Source organism: Stomoxys calcitrans, chromosome 3 (genome assembly GCF_963082655.1).
Source record: "Stomoxys calcitrans chromosome 3, idStoCalc2.1, whole genome shotgun sequence".
Classification (NCBI taxonomy): domain Eukaryota; kingdom Metazoa; phylum Arthropoda; class Insecta; order Diptera; family Muscidae; genus Stomoxys; species Stomoxys calcitrans.
Genome location: NC_081554.1, coordinates 93,298,309 through 93,325,753, shown reverse-complemented (window position 1 = coordinate 93,325,753; position 27,445 = coordinate 93,298,309). Strand labels below are relative to the sequence as shown.

The following is a 27,445-nucleotide window of genomic DNA, read 5'->3' as shown; positions in this document are numbered from 1 at the left end:
TTGTTTAAAAATCCAAGAGCAGAACAGAAAACAACATTTCAAGAATATTTTCCACACAGGCCAGGCCACACTTGCCCTCACTACTGTGGACGGCATTTGTGAGTTTTTCAGTCAAGTAAAACTTTTTTTCGAAGAGATGTCAGTGACACTGCACTCGTATTCAGCTTTAAATAGAGACGGTAGAGTGTGATGGCTGTTTCTCAATGAATTAACCCTGGGCTGATTTGCATTGCATTTTTTCTTGTTTTCAACATGTGAAGATACCAAAGGCAACCAATTGTGTTTGTATTACTTCTTACATCTACCAAAAATTTTATTTACAAAAAAATTAACAACATGAAAATATGATACAAAAAATATTTCGATATTGATATGCAAGAAAATATTTGTATGGGTACATATGATGCATGAAGGTACAGACAATATCACCACCATTCGGGAATTCGAATTCAGGGAGCTAAGCGGCAACCTTAACAGAATCACTCATCCAAACTGACATTCATAAGTTCTTTGGTGATTTCCGTTTTAGTTTCTTCTTGAGATTTTTGCATCAATGCCTGCAATTCGTCAACATTGGCAGGAGCTTTTATGATTTTAAGTCTCTCTTGTAAGTCTAAAGATGGAGCTACTGTTATTGGGGAAGTTGTTGTTGCTCCTTCATTAATGCCTTGCTTTGCACTCTCCTCTGTTGTACTCGTTGCCATTTTATAAAGCAATTGCAGTTGTTGTAATGCCTGGGCGGGCATCTGCTGTGACATAGTTACAGCTGGTACATCTGATACTTGCTTCTGTGTACCCTGCTTCTTAGTGGGCTTAACCTTGACACTGGTAACCTTCTTTTTGGGCGTTGCAGGATTATTAACCTGGTTAGCCCACTTCTCCAGCCATGATGTTGGTTGGCTTTCAGCTTTCACCGCTTCCCTTTGTACCGCTCGCTGTTGTGATTTGCTAACCTGTCTCTTATTGAACGACGAGCCATTGTCTTGATCGCCAATCGGCCTAGTTTCTTTCTGGGGTCCCAATTCTAACATAACTTGAAAATCGGCATGTTCTCCAAGACGAAAACCAAAGCCCAAGCGAGAATCAGTACCTGTAAAGGAAAATTAAAGAGCAATCAATTGAAATTTGTAATAATAACTTGTATGCCATGATGGTTGATGATGAACCTTTTTTAATAGGCGGAATGTTGGAATATACCAGCGACAGAATAGAGGGCACTTCATTGGGAACAATTAGAGATGATGTTGTTGGACCTGAAATAGGAGATAAAACTTTATTAGATTTACTATTTTAATTACAGGACAAGATATAAAAATCTAAAAATTGTTCATGAGTATTACAACTATGTCTTCTTGGTTTGGCTCGAGGTCATCGAACAATTTATTTAATCGTTTTATTTGTATTTTTAAACAATATTTCGGCCACCGCCGGTGATCTTCATCAGGGTTTTAAATTTTGAAACAAAACAATCGACTTTTCCTTTGCAGCGCACAAGTTCGACTGTGGAAAAGTCGATTGTTTTGTTTCAAAATTTAAAACCCTGATGAAGATCACCGGCGGTGGCCGAAATATTGTTTAAAAATACAAATAAAACGATTAAATAAATTGTTCGATGACCTCGAGCCAAACCAAGAAGACATAGTTATAAAATTCCAAAGGTCAACAACAAAATCACAGAAGTTCATGAGTATTGCTAAAATATGCCATTGAAACTTTTGTTTGTCCATAAGCAGTGGTCGGCGGTGGTCGAAATATTGGTAAAAATTACAAATAAAACACCAACACCTGTTTTTGTAAATTGTTCGATGACCTCAAGCCAAACCAAGAAGACATAGTTATAAAATTCCAAAGGTCAACAACAAAATCACAGAAGTTCATGAGTATTGCTAAAATATGCCATTGAAACTTTTGTTTGTCCATAAGCAGGAAAAGTTCGAAGATGGGCTATACTTGTTAAAGCCCCATATATACTTATCTCTCAATTTACAGTCTTAAGCCTAGTTTGGTTAGGTTGAAAAGAGGGTGCAGATATTAATCCACCCCATGCCACTATGGACATACACCTTAGCCAGTAATCGGCTTGATGTGCGCTCTAAAAACTATAAAGTAACCTCTAAAAAGAAAATTTTAAGTTTGGAATTCCGTGCTACTTACAAAATCCCTAAGTTGGTTCATGTCTGGTATTGTGTCTCCACCTAAGTGCCAGTATCTTTAAGACGCGAAAGCCGGGCAATGACAAAGGAAATGCTCCAACGTCTCATCATCTTCCCCGCATGCCCTACACATGCTATCACTTGCCGCACCGATTTTACATAAGTGAGCTCGTAGTCCTATGTGTCCCGTTATGATACCAATAGCTATACTGACCTCCTTCTTGCTTCCTTTCTGTAATAGCCTCGACTTCTCACGATCTGGATCCCCCCATAGGATTTTCGCCGTCCTACCGACCGTTTCGCTGTTCCACAATGTTGCATGCGCATTCATCGCCTACTCCCTTAACTCGGACTGCGTCCATCGGAAAGTCTTCGGGTTAACCAAGTTTATTGACGGCAGTCCTCTGGTCTTCACCGCCAAATCGTCTGCCCCTTCATTTCCCCCTACTCTGTTATGGCTCGGCACCCAAACGATGAGGATTTTGCCATCCTCAGAGAAGGCGTTAATCTCCTTCTTACACTGCTAGACTGTTCGTGACCTTACTGTCCTGGTTGTTATTGCCCTTATGGCAATTTTACTGTCGGTAAAGATGTTCACACTCGCCGTCCTCGCGTTAGCACCACACCACTTCACGCATTCCGTGGTCGCCCGGATTTCTGCCTGCAGGACCGTATAATGGTCAGGCAGTCTAAAACAGATCTCAGTCTCTGGGTTCTCAATGTATACCCCAGGCCCACTCTGTCCTCTAGCTTTGATCCATCCGTGTAGCATGATCTTCCAGATGACAATCCCGTCAATCCAAGACTGGCAGTAGTGCCTCGCACTCGACTTCAAGGTTCATCTCAGATAACCGATCGGAAACCTCTTCCCTTCCTTCCAGGTTTCCTATCGTCGCTTCGATTAAACCGCGATGGTATGGAGCTGCTCCCATCCTCAATCCATTCTCCCATCGCCTTAAGTCTCATAGCCGCTGTGGCTGCCTCACACTTAATCTGTATGTCAATGGGTCGGATATCTAGAACAGTCTCCAGTGCCATAGTGGGCGTGGCCCTCATCTCTTCGCCGATGCCAAGACAACATGTTCTCTGAACCTGTTGTATGGTCCTTATGTTGCACTGTTCCTCCATAGCAAATCACCACACTACTTAGGCGTAAGTAAGTATTAGTCTAATCACGCTCCTGTAGAGCCAGTGGACTATCCTTGGATTCCGGCCCCATTTCGTGCCAACGGCCCGTCTACATAGTGCCCAACATCTGTGAGCCTTCTTAGTACGCTGCTCAATGTGACACTTCCAATTCAATTTCCTGTCCAAGATCATACCTAAGCATTTGACCTTGTCAGATTGAGGAAACGTGGGGCGTTAAGTTGGCCCACCTTCGTCTTCCTCGTGAACAGGCATATTCAGTCTTTTCTGGGTTAACATTGTGACCTCTGGATCTAGCCCAGTCATATGCCATATGCAAGACGCTTTCGGCCCTTCTGCATAGCTCCTTCGGATCATTAGCCCTACGAAGTATTATAACATCGTCTGCGTAGCAGACGGGTTCCAATCCCTCCTCAGTCAGCATCCGTAATAGCTCATTTATGGTGGTCACCCATAGGAGTGGCGATAAAATGCCCCCTGTGCCACTTTCTCCCTTATATTTATGCCATGGGACACACAATTTATCCACCTGTTCCTTAGCATATGGTTTATCAAGTCTTTAAGGACCGTCTAATGTACTAAGGTACTAGTCTAAGGATTGGATCAATGTGTCAGTCCGCATATTGTTAAAAGCCCCCTCGATAGGCTCACCTCAAATTATGGTAGGTTTTTCCAAAATGTAAATACCGTGTAAATTATTTAAAAGTCGCCGGGTATAACTCAAAATTATTTTATTTCTTGTCCCTTCTGTGTATTCGTTAAGAGTCCAGAATAAAACCAAGGATGTCGTGGGGCCAAATACTGTTACAACGGGTATTACTGCTTCCAATTTCAGAAACAAAACGTCGGCTGTAACTGGTACGAGTATTAAGGGATCTCTTTCAAACCTCTTGGTGAGAAATGCCCCTTTTTATACCCACCACCGACGGATGGGGGTATATTCATTTTGTCATTCCGTTTGTAACACATCGAAATATCCATTTCCGACCCTATAAAGTATATATATTCTTGATCAGCGTAAAAATCTAAGACGATCTAGACATGTCCGTCCGTCTGTCCGTCTGTCTGTTGAAATCACGCTACAGTCTTCAAAAATAGAGATATTGAGCTGAAATTTTGCACAGGTTCTTTTTTGTCCATAAGCAGGTTAAGTTCGAAGATGGGCTATATCGGACTATATATTGATATATATAGATATAGCCCCCATATAGACCGATCCGCCGATTTAGGGTCTTAGGCCAATAAAGGCCACATTTATTATCCGATTTTGCTGAAATTTGGGACAGTGAGTTGTGTTAGGCTCTTCGACATCCTCCGTCAATTTGGCCCAGATCGGTCCAGATTTGGATATAGCTGCCATATAGCCCGATCCTCCAATTTAGGGTCTTAGGCCCATAAAAGCCACATTTATTACCCGATTTTGCTGAAATTTGGGACAGTGATTTGTCTTAGGCCCTTCGACATCGTCCGTCAATTTGGCCCAGATCGGTCCAGATTTGGATATAGCTGCCATATAGCCCGATCCTCCAATTTAGGGTCTTAGGCCCATTAAAGCCACATTTATTACCCGATTTTGCTGAAATTTGGGACAGTGATTTGTCTTAGGCCCTTCGACATCCTCCGTCAATACGGCTCAGATCGGTTCAGATTTGGATATAGCTGCCGTATAGACTGATCCTCCGATTTAGGGTCATAGACCCATAAAAGCTACATTTATTATCCGATTTTGCTGAAATTTGGGACAGTGAGTTGTGTTAGCCCCTTCGACATCGTCCGTCAATATGGCTCAGATCGGTTCAGATTTGGATATAGCTGCCATATAGACCGATTCTCCAATTTAGGGTCATAGGCCCATAAAAGCCACATTTATTATCCGATTTTGAGAAAATTTGGGACAGTGAGTTGTATTAGGCCCTTCAACATCCTCCGTCAATTTGGCATAGATCGGTCCAGATTTGGATATAGCTGCCATATAGACCGGTCTCTCGGTTTTAGGTTTTGGGGCCAAAAAAGCGCATTTATTGTCCGATGTTGCCAAAATTTGGGACAAAGAGTTAAGTTAAGCCCCTCGACATATTTCTGCAATTTGGTCATATAAACCGATCACTCGATTTAAAGTCTTGGCCCCATAAAAGACGCATTTTTAATCCGATTGCACTGAAATTTGACACACTGGCTTATGTTATGCTTTTCGACATCCGTGTGGTATATAGTTCAGATCGGTTTATTTTTAGATATAACTACTAAAAAGACCAATATTTTGTTATATACAATTGAACAATAACTTTTACTTATTAGTATCTGGTCCAAATGGGAACATAGCTGCTATGGGGGATAAGGTATGAATTTTGCACCGGATTTTGAGGAAAGGTGGTTCACATATATATCCGAGGTGGTGGGTATCCAAAGTTCGGCCTGGCCGAACTTAACGCCTTTTTACTTGTTTATGTTCAACAACTTCAATGGGAAAACGGGGCTATGTGGCAGCTGCAATATGGTCATATCTGGCCCATGCTCACTGCAACGCGAAAATGGGTAGCAAAAGCGTATTTCTGAGCTCAAACCCTTGAATCAGGAGATCGCTTTATCCAAACTCGGCACGGTTGCTTATTGAAATCGAGGCATAAATACGAATTAAATAAAATCAAAATTTTTGTATCAAGAGGTCGGTATAGAGGAAACCATATCAAGATATAGGCCATCTTGAACCTTAGGCTGTAGAGTGATTTCAACAAACAGACGGACGGATATGTAGAATATTTGGTAGGTTTTGGTCGGGTTTGGTAGGATTTTTCTTAAATTTTGGTAGGAAATGATTTTCTTGAGTGGCAACACTGATCGTAACAGAGTTTTATAATGATGCAGTGACATGTCGCCGCTCTTTTGCTCATAGAACTCAGTACTACTTCTACAAAGTGTGTTGACATTACCTTCGCCCCCATTTTTTTAGCGTGTGTGGACAATTGTTCGGGGGAAAAGTTGAACTCGGTAAGAGGTTTTAAGTTAATAATGAGTCCACTATATATATTACTAGCCGAAACGGGCCCGCTCCGCTGCTCCTTCTTTAACTCTCTAATATATTTTTAGGGTGGGGACACTTCACGCTGAATGCCGGATATCGATATCGTGCCATTATAGCCTAAGACGCTGAACGCATTTAAACCCTGGCGAGAACATCGGACAAAGCGGGGTGTATCCATGTTAATGTTGGCGACATTTGCGAGATACAATGCCATGCATGTAAGGTCCCTTATCACTGAGTTTAAACTTGAATCGGAAAGCACTCATTGATGTGTGAGAATTTGCCCCTTCTCGATTCCTCATTAAGGGAGGAGTGGCACCTCAGACATTTGGACTCGAACATGAATATTAAATTCGTGCTGCACTTCCAAAACCCTTGATTTTGGTGTTTTGAACTGAGGCGGCCACTGACATTTTGCACTGAAAATAGATATCAAATTCGTTTTTTGTTCCCAACGGAAATGAAGATCAGTTTAGGGGTGCTTGGCTCCAAAATTAGATATTAAATTTGTTTTCTACCCTCAAATATCTTTCATTTGAGTCCCATATTGTCATAATGGGTCAAATAAACGATTTGACGTATCTTTAGGAAGAAAAGCGCCACCTAGACTTGAACGAAAATGTTAATGCCATATTCGTAATCTACTCCCTAATACCTTTCATTTGAGTCCCATATTGCCATGGTCGCCTAAAATGCCCATTTGGGGGTATTGGGGTCGGGCGACCTCCCATTACTTGGACCTAATTTTTTATGCCATATTTGTAATATACTGCCTAATGCATTTCATTTGAGTCCCATATTAACGCGAACTTCGAATATATCTGTTTCGAGAAGTTTTGAGGTTTGGGGGGGCCCGCTGGGTATTTGGACCCATTTTTTACTTAGACTCAAATTTTAATACCACATTCGTGTTCTACTCTCCAATACCTTTTATTTGATACCTACATTGTCCCGATCGGTCCACTTTTGATTGTGGGTTGAGTTTTTGGCATAAGGGGGAGGGTCCGTTCCCCTTCCGATACCGAAAAATTATTTGGCCTATGTTTCCTTTCAGACCAACCTACACAATATGCGAAAATTTCGAGAAAATCGGTTCTGTCGTTTTTGAGTCTATACGGAACAAACAAACCGAGTCCCATATATCCGTGATTGGGTAATGTGCCCGTTTTGGGCGTTTTTGTGGGGGTGGGGTGACCTCCTATACTTCGACATGGATTTGTATGCCATATTCGTTATCTACTCCCGCATAATTTTCATTTGATACCCATATTGTCCTTATCGGTCCACTTTTGATTTTGGGGGGTGTTTTTGGGGTAACGGTGTAGGGTCCTACCCCTTCCGTTATCAATATCATCAATTTTGGGGCTGGGGCGGCCCACCAGGTACTTGGACCTAACTTTTATTATGAAGTTCGTACTCTGTTTTTGAATACCTTTCATTTCACTTTCACTTTTATTTTTGGGTCGTACTTTTGGGGTTTGGGGGAGGGTCTAGACAAACCTAAACATCTATGAAAATTTCAGGTAATCGGTTCAGCCGCTTTTGAGTCTATACGGAACAAACAAACAAACACAAATTGAGTTTTATATGGGTTGCCCAAAAAGTAATTGCGGATTTTTTAAAAGAAAGTAAATGCATTTTTAATAAAACTTAGAATGAACTTTAATCAAAAATACTTTTTTTTTAACCTTTTTTTTAAAGCAAGCTAAAAGTAACAGCTTATAACTGACAGAAGAAAGAATGCAATTACAGAGTCACAAGCTGTGAAAAAAATTTGTCAACGCCGACTATATGAAAAATCCGCAATTACTTTTTGGGCAACCCAATAGTTTTAGGCCACCCGCTATCCGACCCAAATATGGTAAAGATCGGACTGTATTTAGATATAGCTGTCATATAGACCGATGTGCCGATTAAGGGCCTGAAGCTCATAAAAGCTTTATTTATTATATTTATTTGGGTGCATAAGTTATCCAATTTTCACCGTATTGCGCCGAAAGGGTGTTTTCATATATACCCGAGGTGGTGGGTATCCAAAGTTCGGCCCGGCCGAACTTAATGCCTTTTTACTTGTTTTTATTGGTGTATCAAAATAAAAACAAGATCTTAAAGAAGACATTATTGACAGCACATTTGTCAACATAAGGTGTCACAGACATGAACATATGGTTAGTACCGGTACTTTTAAAAAAGAGTCAAAAATAAGCGATGACTGTCTAAATTGAAAAATTTCAGCAGAGTAGATTTAAAAAAGTACGACTTGGGCCACCCTAATTATTTTTCAGTGTTCTTCAGTAAGGGTCTAAAAAGAGGCCGAAAAAGCCTTTCTTCGAAAGAAAAGTTTGTCCTGCCAAAATTTAGCTTTTTTTTCAGGATTCTAGCATATCCAAAAATATTCTACAAAAATATTCGCCGGAAAATTCTTCTATGGTGCCTTCAATACACCAATATCCAAAACATAACATAAACGCCGGAAATCAATAAAACATAATTCAGGTATATCGACGTGCGCTAAAATAAAAGCCTTCTATAGGCTTCAGAATATAAATCAAGAGATTTGTTTATATCAGGTTATATACCGATTTGACAGAGTTTTTGAGAGTCATGGCAGAAGACAGTGTGCAAAATTTGAGCCAGATCTGCCCATTAGGGGCACAAAATATTAAATCCGGAGATCGGTTTATATGGAAGCTATATCAGGTTACAGACATCGATCTGTTTAGCCATACTTGTGGTTGTTGTTGAAACTCGCAACAGAGGTTATCATACAAAAATTCAGACAAATCGGGTTATAACTGCGACCTCTGGAGGCTCAATAAGTTCAATCAAGAGATCGGTTTATGATATAGCTGCCATATAAACCGATCTGGGATCTTGACTTCTTGAGCCTCTAGAGGTCGCAATTATTATCCGGTTTGGCTGAAATTCCGTACAACGGCTTCTCCCTTCGTCTAAAGCCTGATACAGCTCCAATATAAACAGATCTCCCTACTTACTTCTTGATTTCCTTAAGGGTGCAATTTTTATTCGAAGTGCCTGAAATTTTACACAACGACTTCTACTATGGTCTTCAACTTTCAGTTCAATTAGGATCCGGGCCATTGGATCATAAGTTGATATAACTCCAATATCATAGCAATTTTTTTCTTTTATCATATGTTTGCCTAAAAAGAGGTACCTGGAAAAGAAGTAGACAAATGCGATCCATTGTTGGAGTATATAAGATTCGGTTCGGCCGAAGTTAGCACGCTTTTACTTGTTTTACATGACATAGTACCTCACAAAAGTTGCCAGCATTAGGGAGGAAAACCATCGATGAAAATTTTATCTGTTTCTCGCCAGGATTCGAACCCATCCGCTCAGTGTCATAGGCGGATATACTAACTTCAGCGCTACGGTGGAGTAATGGATAAAATTCCTCGTAATTTCATAAAATTTTATCGGCTGACCAATCCCCTCCTTACCTTCTGAGTTGAATTTACATAGCTCACAAGTCTTTTGAGTTGGTGCATATTTAGTATAAGGTACCATCAATAATTGGTACCTTTAAGGTGCCGCTTTCTTTGAATGACTCCTTCGACTTCCCCACAGTACTGTATTGCATGATATCGTTAACTATTTATACTCAAACTTTGCAATGGAATTCTACAACATTCTACTATATAACATCTGACTTGCACTGGATAGAAAACATTTAAGTAAGGTTTGGGTTAGCTTTTAGTGACAGCTGGGCCTGTCATTTGGGCCTTAACTCGAAGAATTAGCTTACAGATCGCTAAAGGCATACCCGTAGATGCCAGTTCCCTTAGCATATTTAAGGTAGTACCTAGTCTTGCAAGCTCATCTCTGAGACTTCTCCGTGGCACGACACCGCGTAAATGTGAATTTTTTGACTGTTCAGCCATTTCATAGAAAGATCTGCGGCAGCCAAGTACAGTTGTTGAATTCAGATCTATGTTTTCCACAAATTTAAGGGCTGTCTGGTAATCTGAGAGCTAATTTATTGAATATTTTCCATTAGGTAATCTTGAGGTAAAAAACTATTTTTGGGACGGATCTTCTTCAACTTTACTTATCTCTCTAGCTTTTTGCGATATCCTGGTTATCTGAAAGCTAACTAAACAAATATTTTCCATTAGGTAATTTTGAGGTAAAAACTATTTTTAAAACGAATCTTCTTCAACTTTGCTTATCTAGCTAGCTTTTCGCGACAGTTTAAGATATGGAACAAAGTTAGCAAATTCAATTAACACCATCTGCTATCGCAAAAACTTTTATATTTCGAATACCATTGCAAGAGATTGCATTTGTGATTCACTAGCCATGAGGAGTATTTCCCACCAAATGGCTTAAGTGGATTCCATATGATTTTATTTGATGTTTCTGTGAGTGCGTGTTTGTTATTTTTTGTATTACGTAATACCCTCCCGCGAAACACAATATTTGCGCCTGCGCATCATTGACCACCACAAGCGGATCACTTCAGATAGATGAATGAGTGAGTGGCTGGGCTGACACTAATGCATAATCGCCAGCGATAGTTAGCTGATGTTTATTTACTCTGAAGAATTCCTCAGCAACTACAATGGGATTTGTTACTGATATCATCTTGCGGCATGTATTTGCTTGGAGCATGATTTTAGCACTTGAAATTTCAAAACAATTTGATGCGGTTAATATGTAATGGGATGGGAGGGGTGTTGTTTATGGCCAATAATAAAATTATTATATGACAAAGATGTAGCCAACGTCGATAATAAAAAAAAGCCAAATTTTAATCGCATATTTGTCATTTTAGAAAAATTTTTGACATGCTAAAATGGTGACATTGGTATGGGAGCTTGTGATACCAAGAGCCATACGGGGGGCGGAGCCGACTATATAATACCCTTGATCGCCGAATCTACTAACCACTGCTAAGTAAATACGAGAGTATGTAAAATTTTGTAAAGATCGGACCAAAAGAAAGGCTACTGCAGCCATAATAGGCCAAATCGGATGAAAGATATATATGTGAGCTATATTTAAAGCTGGACTGATTTCGATAAAATTGTGCGCATATATTGGGATGTCAAATCAAACACCTCATGCATGTTTTTTTAAAGATGGGACCAAACTTGTGGCTACAGCAGCCATAATAGAGCATATCGGATGAAAGATATATGTGGGAGCTATTCTAAATCTGGACCTATTATTTCTAAAATCAATAACATTCGTCCTTTGGTTGAAAAAGTGATGGTAATTGGGCAAAAATGTGACCAGTACCTTGTTGACAAGAATAAATGGACAGACAGACGGGCACAGCAAGTAATTAAAAGCCAATCGGTATATTTAACGAGGGGTTTTCTTAACGTTAAGAACTTTAAGTCCTACATTTTGAAAATAGCGAAATATGTTACTTTGACCCGTATGCCTGCAAGGAGACCTTTGGTCAAATTTTGAACGATTTTAACCGCGTTTCGTGCACTAGCCTGTATGCTATAGTGGTCAGACCTACAATGCTGTATAGTGTAGTGGTCTGGTGGACGGTGCTCCGAAAAATACAACTATCACTACAGTGATTACGAAACAGTAGATGTATTTTTCGTGATTTTGACAGACGGACGGACATGGCTAGATCGACTCAAAATGTCCAGCCGATCAATAATATATATACTTTTTTGGGGTCGCAGATCAATATTTCGAGGTGTTACAAACGGATTAACTAGGTTAGTATGCACTCCCTTCCTATGGTGGTAGGTATACAAATGAAATAAAACCCAAAAAAGTGAAAAAGATCCAAAGGCAAAAATCAGCCTAGGCCTTTATTCACAAAACTAATTGAAGCCTTAAAATAAGTTTATCTGACAGTTCTATGAAGGAAATGTATCAAATAAATCTATTTAAAATTCACAATAAGCTTTGTAAATTAGGCCGCAAGTTCTTTCCAAGATTTGGAACTTATACCCACAACCATAGGATGAGGGTATTCTAATCTAGTCATTCCGTTTGTAACACCTCTAAATATTCATCTAGGACCCCATAAAGTATACATATACTTCATCGACTCGACGTTCTGAGTCGAACTAGCCATGTCCGTCCACCCGTCTGTTGAAATCACGATGGCGGTCGAACGCGTAAAGCTACCCGCTTGAAATTTCTCAAATATACTTAATATTGATGTAAGTCGTTGGTATCGATAGCGGTCGAACACGTAAAGCTTCCCGCTTGAAATTTCGCAAAGATACTTAATATTGATGTTGGTCGTTGAGGATTGTAAATGGGCCATAGCGGATTTAGATATAGCTCCCATATAAACCACCGATGAGATTCTTTAGCCCCTGGAAGCCGCAATTTTTGTCCGATTTGGCTGAAATTCTGCACGTTCTGTTCTCTTAAGTCTCCCAACAACTGTGCCATGTACGGTCCGAATCGGTTTATAGCCTGATATAGCTCGCATATAAACCGATCTCCCGATTGGACTTCTTGAGCCCTTACAAGCCTCAATTTTTGTCCAATTTGGCTAAAATTTTGCATGCGGTGTTCTGTTACGACTTCCAACAACTGAGCCAAATACGGTCCAAATCAATCTATAACCTTTCCGTTATTTATTAAGCCAATATAAAAGCTTGGGTAACTCTACTAATATCTTAAGAATAGTTTAATAATCATTTCGAAATAAGATATCAATGGATATATTTATTGAAAAATTTTGTTCACCAAATTGCACGTTCTTAATTCCTGTGGCTAAATTTGTTTTTTCTACTAGAAAATAATATCCAAACGATAACTTTGTTTTTTCGTTACAATTGTTTTTCATAGTTTTCGATTCTTATACGTCATAGCCCGGGGTGGGATTTTAATTTTCTACAAAATATTTTTTACCCTACCATTAAAATAAATTATATTTTATAGAAAAAAGTGAACATAACTTGCGTTACAATCCATAAAACATAAATAAAATAGTATATACATATACATATATATATATATATATATATATATATATATATATATATATATATATATATATATATATATATATATATATATATATGTATATGTATATACTATATATATATATATGTGAACTGAACATATATATATATATATATATATATATATATATATATATATATGTTCAGTGTGAACATATGGTATCAACAAGCTCTCTCCATCGAGCTCTGTCGTTGGCCAAAGCCTTGGCTTGATTCCACGATTTATGGGTTGATTCCAACTCTCTCTTTGTACAGCGGATCCATGTGTTTTTCCGGCTTCGCCTCCCTTGCTGTCCTTGCGGGTTCAAGTCTAGGACATGCCCCGCTATATCACCGCGTGGTCTGCGTAGGATATGACCAAACCAAGTCTATTTTCTCTTCCGGATTTCTAAATCGACGGGGGAAGTGTTTGTTATCATTTGTAATTCTTCATTTGAAATACGGTTTGGTTGGAAAATTCGAAGTGTTCGTCGAAGGAAGCGATTTATGAAAACTTGGACTTTACGGGTATTCGTTTGTGTCAACCCCCAAGTTGTATAACCGTATAATAAATTAGATCTCACACTACTGTTGAAGTTCCTGACTTTTGTATTATGTGACATGTCACTGCATCTCAAAAGCGCTTCTAGCGTCATTGTTATTTTGCTGGCAACATAGGAGAAGTTGTCAACGTCTTCATTGATATGGTCGTTTATAGTGAGTGGTGTCAGATTTGATGTTCATTTGGTCTTTGCTATATTTATACTCAGGCCTATTTTTGCATCATTTTCATTTAATTGTTCCAGTTTCGTCTTTACGTGCTCGAGGCGATGCGCAGAGAGTCATATATCATCTGCGTTGTTGATGTCTCCGAGGAAGTCGTTAATACCCAAGCGTATGCCATAGGGCGCCTCAGTATTAGTAGCTTCTAATACGTCGGTGACAGGATGCAACCCTGCTTCAACCCTTTGTCGATCCCGAAAGGACGCCTCTCTTTCCCATTGAAACGGACTGAAACTTCAGCATTCCTATACAGTTACCTATTCAACAGCGTGCTCAACATTGAACCTCGCGAAACTGTGTCACTCGAAGCCGATGAATAAAGAGTATAGGTGTGTATCAAGTTCTGCAGACTGTTCAATGATTATGCGCAGGGAGTTAATGTGGTCGGCACAAGAACGTCCTGGCCGAAAACCTCCCTGTTTCTTCCTCAAAATGCCGTCAAGTGCAGGCGACGTACGATGCAGAAGAAGATTTGCCATCACTTTATTTATTGCGTTTAGCAATGTAATCACACTCCAGTTCTTACACTGGGTCAGGTCATACTTCTTTGGCATTGTGACCATGATCCCCTTCTTCCATTCCGTGGAGACAGAGTTTGTATTCCAAGTCTCTTTGATTATTGGGGTGATCGCTTGAGCTAAGGGGTGTGCCCCATACCACAAAAGTTTAGCAGATTTTTATCAGGGCCGACTGATTTGCCATACAGAAATAATTTGTACTTGTGGGATGAAAAATGTATTATCATATACCCATAGGTAAGCTCATTTGCTCAACTCATAAATTTTTCTTAAAGAACCCTACCGGAGGGAGAAGTGGTTGGAGGGAATGAGTTTTGAACTTAAGCGTACAAAAAAATCTTTGGACCTGCGAAGGCATTATAGCACAAGTATTGTGCAAAGACTAGTCACGTCAAACAGTAGATATGAATGAAAGATTTAACATCAAGAAAACACTTTGGTCAATTGATGATGCCTGGTAGTGTGTTAGTTCTGCAGTTTTACAGAAAGAGTTAAGCAAGTAGCTCTGCCCAGAAAATTAATATAACCGGAATGAAAAGAGTAGATTTAACAAGTAAGAGCGTGATAAGTTCGGCCGGGTCGAATCTTATATAACCTCCACCATGGATCGCATTTGTCGAGTTCTTTGCACGGTATCTCTTTTTAGGCAAACAAGGAAAAAAGAAAATAATTGCTATGTTATTGGAACAATATCAAGTTATGGTTCATTTCGGACCATAATTGAATTAAATATTGGAGACCATAGTAGAAGTCAATGTGTAAAATTTCAGCCAAATCTAGGAAGAATTGGCACTTTATGGGCTGAAAAAGTAAAATAGGGAGATTGGATTATAGATGAGCTGCATTAGGCTATAAACTGATTCATGTCATTTTCGACAGGTATGTTAAAGGTCATGAGAGAAGCCGTTGAAAATCGGATGAGAATTGCGCCCTCTAGTGGCTCAAGAAGTCAAGACGCCAGATCGGTTTATATGGCAGCTATATCAGGTTATGGACCGATTTGGACTATTCTTAATACAGTTGTTGGAAGTCATAATAAAACACGTCATGCAATATTTCAGTCAAATTGGATAGGAATTGCTCCCTGTAGAGGCTCAAGAAGCCAAGACCCAAGATCGGTTTATATGGCAGCTATATCAGATTATGGACCGATTTGAACTTTTCTTAGCACAGTTGTCGTCATAAGTCATAACAAAACACGTCATGCTAAATTTCAGCCAAATCGGATAAGAATTGTGTCCTCTAGAGGTTCAAGAAGTCAAGATCCCAGATCGGTTTATATGGCAGCTATATCAAAAAGTGGACCGATATAGCCCATTTACAATCCCAACCCAATAAGAAGTATTTTTGTAAAATTTCAAGCGGCTAGCTTTACTCCTTCGAAAGCTAGCGTGCTTTCGACAGACAGACGGACGGACATGGCTAGTTCTACTTTAAATGTCATGACGATCAAGAATATTTATACTTTATGGGGTCTTAGACGAATATTTCGAGGAGTTACAAACAGAATGACGAAATTAGTATACCCCCAACCTATGGTGGAGGGTATAAAAATGCCACAGATAAGACTCATGGGGAAAATAATTCAGATGAATTTGATGATGATATAATTTTCCCGAAAGTATCTTTAGGGGAGACTATCTATACATGTTTTAATTACACTTCTTTAATTTTTCTATTAATAATTTTAATAAGTATTAGGAAAAAAAAACAAGTAAAAAGGCGTTAAGTTCGGCCGGGCCGAACTTTGGATACCCACCACCTCGGGAATATATGTAAACCACCTTTCATCAAAATTCGGTGGAAATTTCATACCTTATGTCCCATATCAGTTATATCAAAATATGTTCCGATTTGGACCAAATACTAAAAGTACACTAGCTATATCTAAAAATAAACCGATCTGAACCATATACGACACGGATGTCGAAAAGCCTAACATAAGTCACTGTGCCAAATTTCAGTGAAATCGGATTATAAATGCGCCTTTTATGGGGCCAAGACCTTAAATCGCGAAATCGGTCTATATGGCAGCTATATTCAAATCTCGACCGATCTGGGCAAAATTGAAGAAGGACTTCGAAGAGCCTAACCAAACTCACTGTCTCAAATTTCAGCGACATCGGACAATAAATGCGTCTTTTATGGCCCCAAAACCTAAAACGTAGATATCGGTCAATATGGCAGCTATATCCAAATCTGAACCGATCTGTGCGATATTGCAGAAGTATGTCAAGGGGTTTAACTTAACTCACTGTCCCAAATTTTGGCGACATCGGATAATATATAAGCATTTTATGGGCCCAAAACCATAAATCAAGAAATCGGTCTATATGGCAGCTATATCCAAATCTGAACCGATCTGGGCCAAATTGAAGAAAGATGTCGAAAGGCATAACACAACTCACTGTCCCAAATTTCAGCAAGATCGGATAATAAATGTGGCTTTTATGGGACTTAGACCCTAAATCGGATGATCGGTCTATATGTCAGCTATATCCAAATCTGGACCGATCTGAGCCAAATTCACGGAGGATGTCGAAGGGCCTAACACAACTCACTGTCCTAAATTTCAGCAAAATCGGATAATAAATGTGGCTTTTATGGGCCTAAGACCCTAAATTGGCATATAGGTCTATATGGCAGCTATATCCAAATCTGAACCGATCTGAGCCAAATTGACGGAGGATGTCGAAGGGCCTAACGTAACTCACTGTCCCGAATTTCAGCAAAATCGGATAATAAATGTGGCTTTTATGGGACTTAGACCCTAAATCGGATGATCGGTCTATATGACAGCTATATCCAAATCTGGACCGATCTGAGCCAAATTCACGGAGGATGTCGAAGGGGCTAACACAACTCACTGTCCTAAATTTCAGCGAAATCGGATAATAAATGTGGCTTTTATGGGACTTAGACCCTAAATCGGATGATCGGTCTATATGGCAGCTATATCCAAATCAGAACCGATCTGAGCCAAATTCACGGAGGATGTCGAAGGGCCTAACACAACTCACTGCCCCAAATTTCAGCAAAATCGGATAATAAATGTGGCTTTTATGGGCCTAAGACCCTAAATTGGCATATAGGTCTATATGGCAGCTATATCCAAATCTAGACCGATCTGAGCCAAATTGACGGAGGATGTCGAAGGGCCTAACACAACTCACTGCCCCAAATTTCAGCAAAATCGGATAATAAATGTGGCTTTTATGGGCCTAAGACCCTAAATCGGCCGATCGGTCTATATGGGGGCTATATCAAGATATAGTCCGATATAGCCCATCTTCGAACTTAACCTGCTTATGGACAAAAAAAGAGTCTGTGCAAAGTTTCAGCTCAATATCTCTATTTTTAAAGGCTGTGGCGTGATTTCAACAGACAGACGGACAGACGGACATACGGACGGACATGTCTAGATCGTCTTAGATTTTTACGCTGATCAAGAATATATATACTTTATAGGGTCGGAAATGGATATTTCGATGTGTTGCAAACGGAATGACAAAATGAATATACCCCCATCCTTCAGTGGTGGGTATAACAAGTAAAAGCGTGCTAAGTTCGGCCGGGCCGAATCTTACACACTCTCCACCATAGATCGCATTTGTCGAGTTCTTTCCCGGCATCTCTTCTTAGGCAAAAAAGGATAAAGGAAAAGATTTGCTCTGCTATTAGAGCGATATCAAGTTATGGTCCAATTCGGACCAGAATTAAATTTTATGTTGGAGACCAGTGTAAAATTTCAGCCAATTCGAATAAGAATTGCGCCCTTTGGGGCTCAAGAAGTAAAATAGAGAGATCGGTTTATATGGAAGCTGTATCAGGCTATAGACCGATTTAGACCGTCGTATAAAATTTTAGACAAATCGTGTATTAATTGCGACCTCTAGAGGCTCAAGAAGTCAAGATCCCAGATCGGTTTATATGGCAGCTATATGAGGTTATGGACTGATTTGAACCATATATGGCACAGTTGTTGGAAATCATAACAAAATACTTCTTCAGGCAAATCGGATAAAATTTTAGCCCTCTAGTTACTCAGGAAGTCAAGATCCAAGATCGGTTTATATGGCAGCTATGTAAAAACATGAACCGATATGGCCCATTCACAATCCCAACCACCTTCACTAATTTTAAAGTGGCTAGCTTTACTCCTTCGGAAGTTAGCGTGCTTTCGACAGACAGGCGGAAGGACAGACGGACATTGCTAGATCGACATAAAATGTCATGATGATCAAGAATATATATACTTTATGGAGTCTCAGACGATTATTTCGAGTAGTTACAAACAGAATGACGAAATTAGTATACCCCCATCCTATGATAGAGGGTATAAAAACCACCACAGTTGAATGTTATTTCGTAAAAGTATAAATCAACGCAGTTTTTAATTAAAAATATGTTTAAAGCTGCAAAACAATTTGACTCCATTATCTGCAATATCAATTATCCGTAATGTCTCCGGTTCCGAGCAACCCGGATAATCGAGGACCGACTGTACCTTTTTTTCTCTCTAAATCTCTACAGACATTCGAACCTTTTGTCATTCTGGACTTCTCTAAGGGCCTGGAGAGGCTAGCATGGCGGAACTACTGTTTATTTATTTATTTACTCTCTTATTTCATCTCTTTGTTGGAAGAACGCCATGTGCCCAGGGTTTCCGAGTGAAGCGGCTGCCAACTACGGGCGCCAGGCGCGCGTTGCTTGACATTACTCAACCATGATGATGGACACAAAAAGATGATTGTACGTATTCAATGTTCGGCCAGCTTACATCATTTTTATTTAATTCAATTTAATATCTTTGCCTTGCACTTTTTATGCATCTTTCGCCATTTACAAACATCCACTTGTCCATCTGGATTTCGTTAATTAATTGGGTGCAAGAGTCTGCATGAATAAATTATAGTCTTACTGCAAATGGATTACACATTTAATCCTTAATTGACAATTTCGCATAGCAGTGAGTTAAGTAACTTAAATTTGCAAGAAATGCAAAAAAATCTCATTTAAATTGCAATAACTTAATCATAATTTTTATTTGAAATTTTAATGAGCCCACTGCAAGGTAAAGTTGGATAAGTCCAAAATATCAAGCCATACCATCATGCAATTCATTTGGTTTGGCTGATAACGATGAGTTTATTACTACCACATATTAGGTGTTGTGATGGGTAATCGCATTTGGTTTAATCGCATTTGGAACTAAACAAAGGTCATTAAAAATACAATAAGATCATTAAATTCTCATTAATAAGACCACAAATAAATAAGCCAATAAAAAGACTTAATGCTTGGGAATACCATACCTTGAAAATGATCTAAGCCATGTTAGCTATCTTCTAAGGACACATGGCCCTAAGCTTGATATAAATATTCAATTGACACTCAACAATTTATGCTGTTTGAAGATGATTTCAATCATCATCCAAAACTGACCTCGACAAACGAATCATGCACAGTCGTATATCTGAATAAATTGTTCAAATTTGTTAATTATTATCTGAGCCTTGGCTGGCTCTGGCTATTCCACAAACAAATTCGCCATTATTCTGATTTGTTTTAACCTCAGAGCTGTAGACAACACAGCGATTATTCTTAAATAGTAGCAGGCAAAGTTCGCTTTCAGTATAAAAACTCCTATGAATGCATAAACAACGCTTCAACGACCTTGACTCTTTATGTGTGCAGGTCGACATAGATGTTGTGTTGTGTTGTGTTGGGCGCAAGCGTTGCGCGTTGAAGCCACAAATTTCAAAAGTCCAAAGCGAAACCGGTTTTCTACGAGATAGGTACAAAATTCCAAAACAAAATTTGGCTTCAAATGGCCAGCCAATAAAGAAATAGTCAATAGCGAAAAATACTAAACAAGCTCTAATACTTACATTGGGCTAGAAACAGCAGCAGCACAGTTAATGCTGCCGGCACTATCCAACTGGTGGAAGTAGCATAATGACCGCGTTGATGGCGCCCACAATGATGCGGACGCGTGTGATTTGTTTGATGCCATTCGCTTGATTGATGATGACACTGTTGATTTGACTGCTGTTGCTGGTGGTGATGAGGATGACGATGATCAGAATGGAATTTGGGAAACAGATTCAACTGCATTATAGTGCATTTATTAAGGTCACTTTTGTTGGGAGAGCCAGCGATGGAGGGAAATATTACGTCACATGTAGAACCGGCTTTGTTAGAAGTCCTCACACAGCCACGCCTGTTCTGAAATGGAAAGTTGCCTTTGTTACCAAGGCAATGGAGGTTTGTTTAGACCAACTATTAACTCTATACTTGTCTCAAAAGGTTGTTCACATTTGCTAAGAGTTAAAAGCAGGCGACGAGGGGAGCAAAAACTTAAAAAGTGGGTTAAACTAAACCTGTTTCATATTTGCGGTTGTGTTTCATAGATGTGCAACATGTGGCATGTTGAAACACTGGCCAAGTTTTACAGGCTTTGTTTTGTAACCATTCCAACTCGGCTTTGTTGAGAGCACAAAACAAGTTTGGTTTGTGGGTTGTTAGGTATTTTTATACGCGATGTTATCTTGCGGTGTCGTTTCATTTCGTTAACACTGTGCGGGCCAAGAAAGGACTTGTTCACAATATCTTTAATTGAGTAAAGTAAATACGTGTTAAGTTCGGCTGGGCCGAATCTTATATACCCTCTACCATTAATCGCATTTGTCAAGTTCTTTGCAGGGTTTCTCTTTTAAAGAGGAAACTATAAGGTGAGATCGTAACAAGAAACCCGATGGATTTTAATCAAATCGGATTAAAATTCGCCCTCTAGCGATTCAAGAAGTAAAATCGGCAGATCGGTTTATATCGGAGCTACATCATGTTCTGATACAGGTTGCAAAAATTTTAAAGAAAAAAAAAATAAAAAAAAAGAGATATCTTAATAACTCTTTTTGAATTTTGCAACTAGTTGTGTCTTAAAAGCACCAAAAATAAATTCTGCCTAAATTGGTTTTACAAGAACCCTCAAAATACCCCTTCCGGGTAAAGACAATTTCAAAATCGGCACTTTTTGGTACATTTGCTGTGGAGGCTACAAATATTGTTAGGTGCAAAAAATTGTTTGCTTGGGTTTAGGGGACAAGTGTAGTAAAAAAAATATAAACCCAAATCGGGGATCTGGTCTTTGAAATTTGAGAACTCGAGAGTTTATCTAATTTTTTAATAAAAAATTTGCCTATTTTGGAGTACATATAGCACCCGTTTAAATCGACATATCATGTTCAAATTCACTTAAAACGCATCTACAATATGTGCTCTTCACAAAAAAAAAGAAAAAAATTAAGGTATTTGATGACGTTTTTTCAATAAAGACTAATCCATAGAAATACTTTTGACCAATAAATGCAAAAATAAAATTTGTTCACATTTTTGACTTCGAAACTGTATAACCTTTAACTGACCAATCAGATGTAGACATTTTTTTGCAGAAAAATCATGCAAATTTTTTCACGACTCCAAATCATGTATGACAAGTAAAAAGGCATTAAGTTCGGCGCGGCCGAAATTTCGATACCCACCACCTCGGGTAAACCACCTTTCATTATAATTCGGTGAAAAATAATAAATATATCCAAATATGGTCCGATTGGGACCAAATTTGGCACGGACATTGAGTGGTATAAGTCACTGTTCAATTTTGGTTCAATATTGATATTTTTGGTATCTATATCCAAATATAGACCGATCTGAACCATATAGGACACGGAAGTCGAAAAACCTTACATAAGCCACAATGTCAAATTCAGCGAAATTGGATAACAAATGCGCCTTTTATTGAATCAAGAACTTAAATCGAGAAATCGGTCAATATGGCACCTATATCCAAATTTGGACCGATCTGGGTCATCTTTAAGAAGTATATCGAGGGGCCTAACACAACGCACTGTCCTTAATTTCAGCGAAATCGGACAAAAAAAATACTCCTTTTATGGGCTCAAGACCTTAAATCGATAGATCGGTCTATATTGTAGCTATATCCAAATCTGGACCGATATGGGCCAAGAAGGATGTCGAGTGGCCTAACATAACTCACTAAGTTAGGCCACTCGACATCCTTCTTGGCTCATATCGGTCCAGATTTGGATATAGCTGCAATATAGACCTTTTATTGGCCGATATTCGACCTTATGCCTGCCTATGGACAAAAAAAAAAAGAATCTGTGCAAAGTTTCAGCTCAATATCTCTGTTTTTATTCCCACCACCATAGGATGGGGTTATAGTAATCTAGCCATTCCTTTTGTAACACCACGAAATATTAGTGTAAGACCCCATAGAGTATATATATTCTTGATCGTCTCGACGCTCTGAATCGATTTAGCCATGTCTGTCCGTCCGTCTGCCGAAATCACGATAGAGGTCGAACACGTAAAGCTAGCATCTTGAAATGTTGCACACATACTTAATACTGATGTAGGTCGCTGGGGATTGCAAATGGGCTATATCAGTTCAGATTTAGATATAGCTCCCATATAAACCGATCTCCCGATTTGACTTCTTGAGCCCCTGGAAGCCGCAATTTTTGTCTGATTTGGATGAAATTTTGCACGTGGTGTTCTGTTAAGACTTCTTTTACTTCTTATTCGTACGATCTAAATCGGTCTATAACCTGATACAGCTCCCATATAAACCGATCTCCCGATTTGGCTGAAATGTTGCATGCAGTGTTCTGTTACGACTTTCAGCAACTGTGTCAAATACGGTCAAAATCAGTTTATAACCTGATATAGATCCCATGTAAACTGGTTCCTCGACCATGCTTGTTCGGTTCCTGTAAGTTTTAATTTTTGCTGGGCTTGATAGAAGTTTGGCATGTAGAATAAAACTATGCCCTCCAACTAAATTTATTTTGCATAAATTTTAAGCAGAATCCATGGTGGTGGGCTTCCAAGATTCGTCCCGGCCGAACTTAGCATGCTTTTACTTGTTAAAGACTGTAGCGTGATTTCATCAGACAGATGAACGATCACGAATATATATATTTTATAGGGTCGAAAATGGATATTTCGTAGTCCTATGTGTCCCGTTATGATACCAATAGCTATACTGACCTCCTTCTTGCTTCCTTTCAGTATTAGCCTCGTCTTCTCACGATCTGGATGCCCCCATAGGATTTTCGCCGTCCCATAGGATTTCCGTCGATCCGAGACTGTGCCGTTGGCAGCAGTGCCTCGCACTCGACCTCAAGGTTCATCTAAGTTATCCGATCGGAAACCTCTTCCTACCAGGTTCCCTATTGTCGCCTCAATTATACCACGATGGTATGAGCTGCATCCATCCTCAATCCATTCTCCCATCGCCGCAGTGGCTGCCTCACACTTAATCTGTATGTCAATGGGTTGGATATCTAGAATAGTATCCAGTGCCCTGGGCGTGGTCCTTATCGCTCCGCCTATGCCGCCTATCACCTCGATTATATCACGATGATATGAACTGCTTCCATCCTCAATCAATTTTCCCATCGCCTTAAGTCTCATAACCGCTGGGGCTGCCTCACACTTAATCTGTGTATCAATGGGTCGGATATCTAGAATAGTCTCCAGTGCCCTAGTGGGAATGGTCCTAATCGCTTCGCCTATGCCTAGCCAACATGTTCTCTGAACCTGTTGTATGGTCCTTATGTTGCACTTTTCCTCCATAGCAGTACACCAAACTAATCAGACGTAAGTAAGTATCGGTCTAATCACGCTACTGTAGAGCCCGTGGACTTTCCTTGGATTCAGGCCACATTTCGAGCCTGTGGCCCTTCTACATAGTGCACAACACCTGTGAGCCTTCTCAGTATGTTCCTAAATGTGATACTTCCAATTCAGTTTCTTGTCCAAGATCACACCTAAATATTTGACCTTGTCAGATATCAAAATCGTCTTATTGAGGAAACGTGATGCGTTAAATTGGCCCACCTTCGTCTTCCTCGTAAACAGGCATATATCAGTCTTCTCTGGGTTAACAATGAGACCTCTGGGTCTAGCCCAGTCATAGGTTATATGTAAGACCCTTTCGGCCCTTCTGCATAGCTGGTTCGGATCCTTACCCCTTAAAAGTATTATAACATCGTCTGCGTAGCAGACCTAACCAAACCTAAAGCACAAAATCTTTTTGGGTTTTTTCTTAAGAAGAGTAAAAACTTTTTCCAACATTCATTTCCTCTGCGAGGTTATTCATTCCACTCATTAATTTTGAGGATATTTGTTTAAACTTCTATCGGCTCGCAAAGTGTTAATGTAGAGAGCTTGGGCTTATTGTACCATTGCTTGCTTGATTCACGTAGTACGAGTATATCCACAACAAAGACAATTTGAGGTTGGTCAGTTTATGAATTGGGTTGTTTGTTTTTGTTTTCTTGTTGACGTCTATGACGACGATGGCGATGTTTTTGCTGTTGTTCTTCATTCAATAAAACGTCTGATACTCCAAAAGTGGCCGGTTGGTTTAACAATTGCCAAACACTCTCACTTTTTGGCCCGAACGTGAACACATAAACACATCCACATCAGGTGCGGAGCATGCACTTTGAGTACTAAGTAAACTTTTGGCCACATGGGTATGTGTGTGAGAGTAATTTTTTTTTTTTTTTGATAATTTCAACGTATATTTTTGATTTAAGGCAATTTTTACGTTTTAGTTTCGCTTTTAGCACAAGTACACAAAATATTTTGTTAAATATTTTTCTAGGTTAGGCTCATTGAGTTGTAAATAATAGCCAACATTTTCTTTGCTCAATTCGTTTGCTATTTTATTTTTATTTATTTTTTATGTTGATAGTCATCACAAAAGTCGAGATGACCTTGGTATCAATATCAATAATTCACTCTTTTTCTTGTTTAAAGTATCTTATCGTTTTGCTTTTCATCACTCCCACATATTTTTAGATTCAAATGTTATAAACCAACACTTGGTATAATGAAATATTTTGAAAAAATTTTGCATATTTTTTTTTTCATCAAAATTTGATTTTATTGCGATTATTATGTAAAATATTTCTTTTTTGATTACGTTTTGCCTTGTTTCACAAATGCGAATTTTCGTTAGCACTTTAAATTAAGTTATTGCGCACGATTGCTTTGCATTAATTTGGCCATAATTTTTACAAGTTTATTGTTTTGTTTTCTTTTTTTAAATTTTATTTCTTTCTTCTTCCGATTTGTTGCATTATTGTTTCTTTAGGTATTTGCGTAGGGGTTTGTTTGGTTTGTTTTTATTGCAATTTGCCATACACTTCTCTTGGTCTGCGCGTTTGCGCCACTCACGTTTATTTTTTGGTGTTTCTTCTTTAATTTCGTGGTTTCTTCACCTTTTTTCTTGTGTTTTTTTTTTCGGGGGAACTTCACTCTTACGCGTTTAATCGTCGACTGAATGTTGGAAATTGTTTACAAAGTTAGTTAAGTGTCCTACAGCGGCTTGTAGAGCGTAGAGTATTAACAGTCGCGTTCCACTGCGCTACAGAGTTGAGGTGGTCATTTGTATTGAATGAAGAGTTTGCAACACATTTTGATTTTGAAATGTATGGATTGACGTTTGTTTGTATATCAAGATATGAAGGTTAGATATCTGTTAGAATATCTGCATATGAAGCTGAGAGCTTCATATCGTGGCAGGAACTTCAACAACTAAAAACGTGCTAAATTCGGCCGTGCCGAATCTTATACACCCTCAACCATGGACCTCATCTGTCAAGTTATTTCAACCGGTTCTCTTTTTATAGACAGAAACTTGAAAAGGATAATGGAAGGGTTGGCTTTCTGTAAGCACTTAAGAAGAACAATCGCGAGATCAGTTTATAAGGGAGTTTTATCAGACCATAAATGGAACGAATATTGGAGGTCATATGAGTAGTCATTTTGCAAAATTTTAGCTAAATCGCATAGGAATTGCACCCTCTACGGGCTAAAGAAATACAATCAGGAGATAGGTTTATATGGGAGCTTTACCTAAACATAAATCGATTTGACTAATTTTTAACGGCCTACATTGGTAGGAAATATCAGTGTAGAATTTCAAGAGAATTGCTATATTCGGTGACGTTTGGTTAGCTAAGGAATAAGTGGCAGGTTGCCATCAGACTCACTTAGACGTTTTCGTACATTGTGATACCACAGGAACAGAAGAAGGAAGGTGCCTTCTAGTGCCTACATTTGAACCATCCAGATCGCTTTAAAAAGCCCAATAACTTGAGAATGTTCACATCCGCTAAAATAGACAGGTTCTCAAAGAAATGAGAACCTAAAGTAGAACTCCTTCTGACTGCCAGTGCGGGACACATACGGAGGTGTTCTAAAATCTGCAAAAGTCGTTGCTGGCAAACTTCAGACTATCAGCATGATTTCCGATTAAAAAGCCCAATAACTTGCGAATGTTCACATCCGCTAAATTAGACAGGTTCTCAAAGAAATGAGAACCTAAAGTGGAACTCCTTCTGACTGCCAGTGCGGGACACATACGGAGGTGTTCTAAAATCTTTAAAAGTCGTTGCTGGCAAACTTCAGTCTGCCAGCATGATTTCCGATTAAAAAGCCCAATAACTTGCGAATGTTCACATCCGCTAAATTAGACAGGTTCTCAAAGAAATGAGAACCTAAAGTGGAACACCTCAAAGCCCTCCTGTAGTTATCTACTCAGTAATATTGCCGATATTTGGGTTTAACAATGAAAATTTCATCCACAAGTGTCACCAACGATAGGCCGATAGCACTTAAATTCTAAAAAAAAAAACGCAGTGTAAACGGACAGGATTTGCTTGTGGATTTAGTTAAATCTAGATTATAAAAATTTCAATGGTTTGGTACAAGATCCATTAACAGTTTGGTTTTAAAAGCCATATTTGTTTGGTAATAATCTAATAC

General features: G+C 39.1%; 1 protein-coding gene across 5 annotated transcripts; it reads right to left on the bottom strand.

Annotated features, from left to right (window-relative positions):
- Positions 1-277: 277 nt before the first annotated feature.
- On the bottom strand, positions 278-25,984 carry LOC106084082 (uncharacterized). 5 transcript variants are annotated; one of them, XM_059364417.1, is made up of 4 exons: positions 25,853-25,984; positions 20,470-20,806; positions 1,167-1,253; positions 278-1,090 (listed from the first exon to the last, which is right to left on the bottom strand). In XM_059364417.1, exons 2-4 carry the CDS (start codon positions 20,693-20,695, stop codon positions 480-482), a joined length of 924 nt encoding a protein of 307 aa, XP_059220400.1. In that variant the 5' UTR covers positions 20,696-20,806; positions 25,853-25,984; the 3' UTR covers positions 278-479. The 5 variants fall into 5 exon arrangements, with proteins under 5 accessions (XP_059220400.1, XP_013102998.2, XP_013102999.2 ...); XM_013247544.2 differs by lacking the exon at positions 25,853-25,984 and adding an exon at positions 24,851-25,610 and having other exon boundaries at positions 20,470-20,823; XM_013247545.2 differs by lacking the exon at positions 25,853-25,984 and adding an exon at positions 24,851-25,610.
- Between the last annotated feature and the right edge of the window lie 1,461 nt (positions 25,985-27,445).

Excerpts from the sequence above, each read along its gene's own strand:
- LOC106084082 (XM_013247544.2), bottom strand. The coding sequence starts at position 24,995 with ATGAAGAACAACAGCAAAAACATCGCCATCGTCGTCATAGACGTCAAC. Across the intron at positions 20,824-24,850 it reads CGTGAATCAAGCAAGCAATG|GCAACTTTCCATTTCAGAAC; the intron begins GTACAATAAGCC and ends TTGGTAACAAAG. Across the intron at positions 1,091-1,166 it reads CATTCCGCCTATTAAAAAAG|GTACTGATTCTCGCTTGGGC; the intron begins GTTCATCATCAA and ends TTTCCTTTACAG.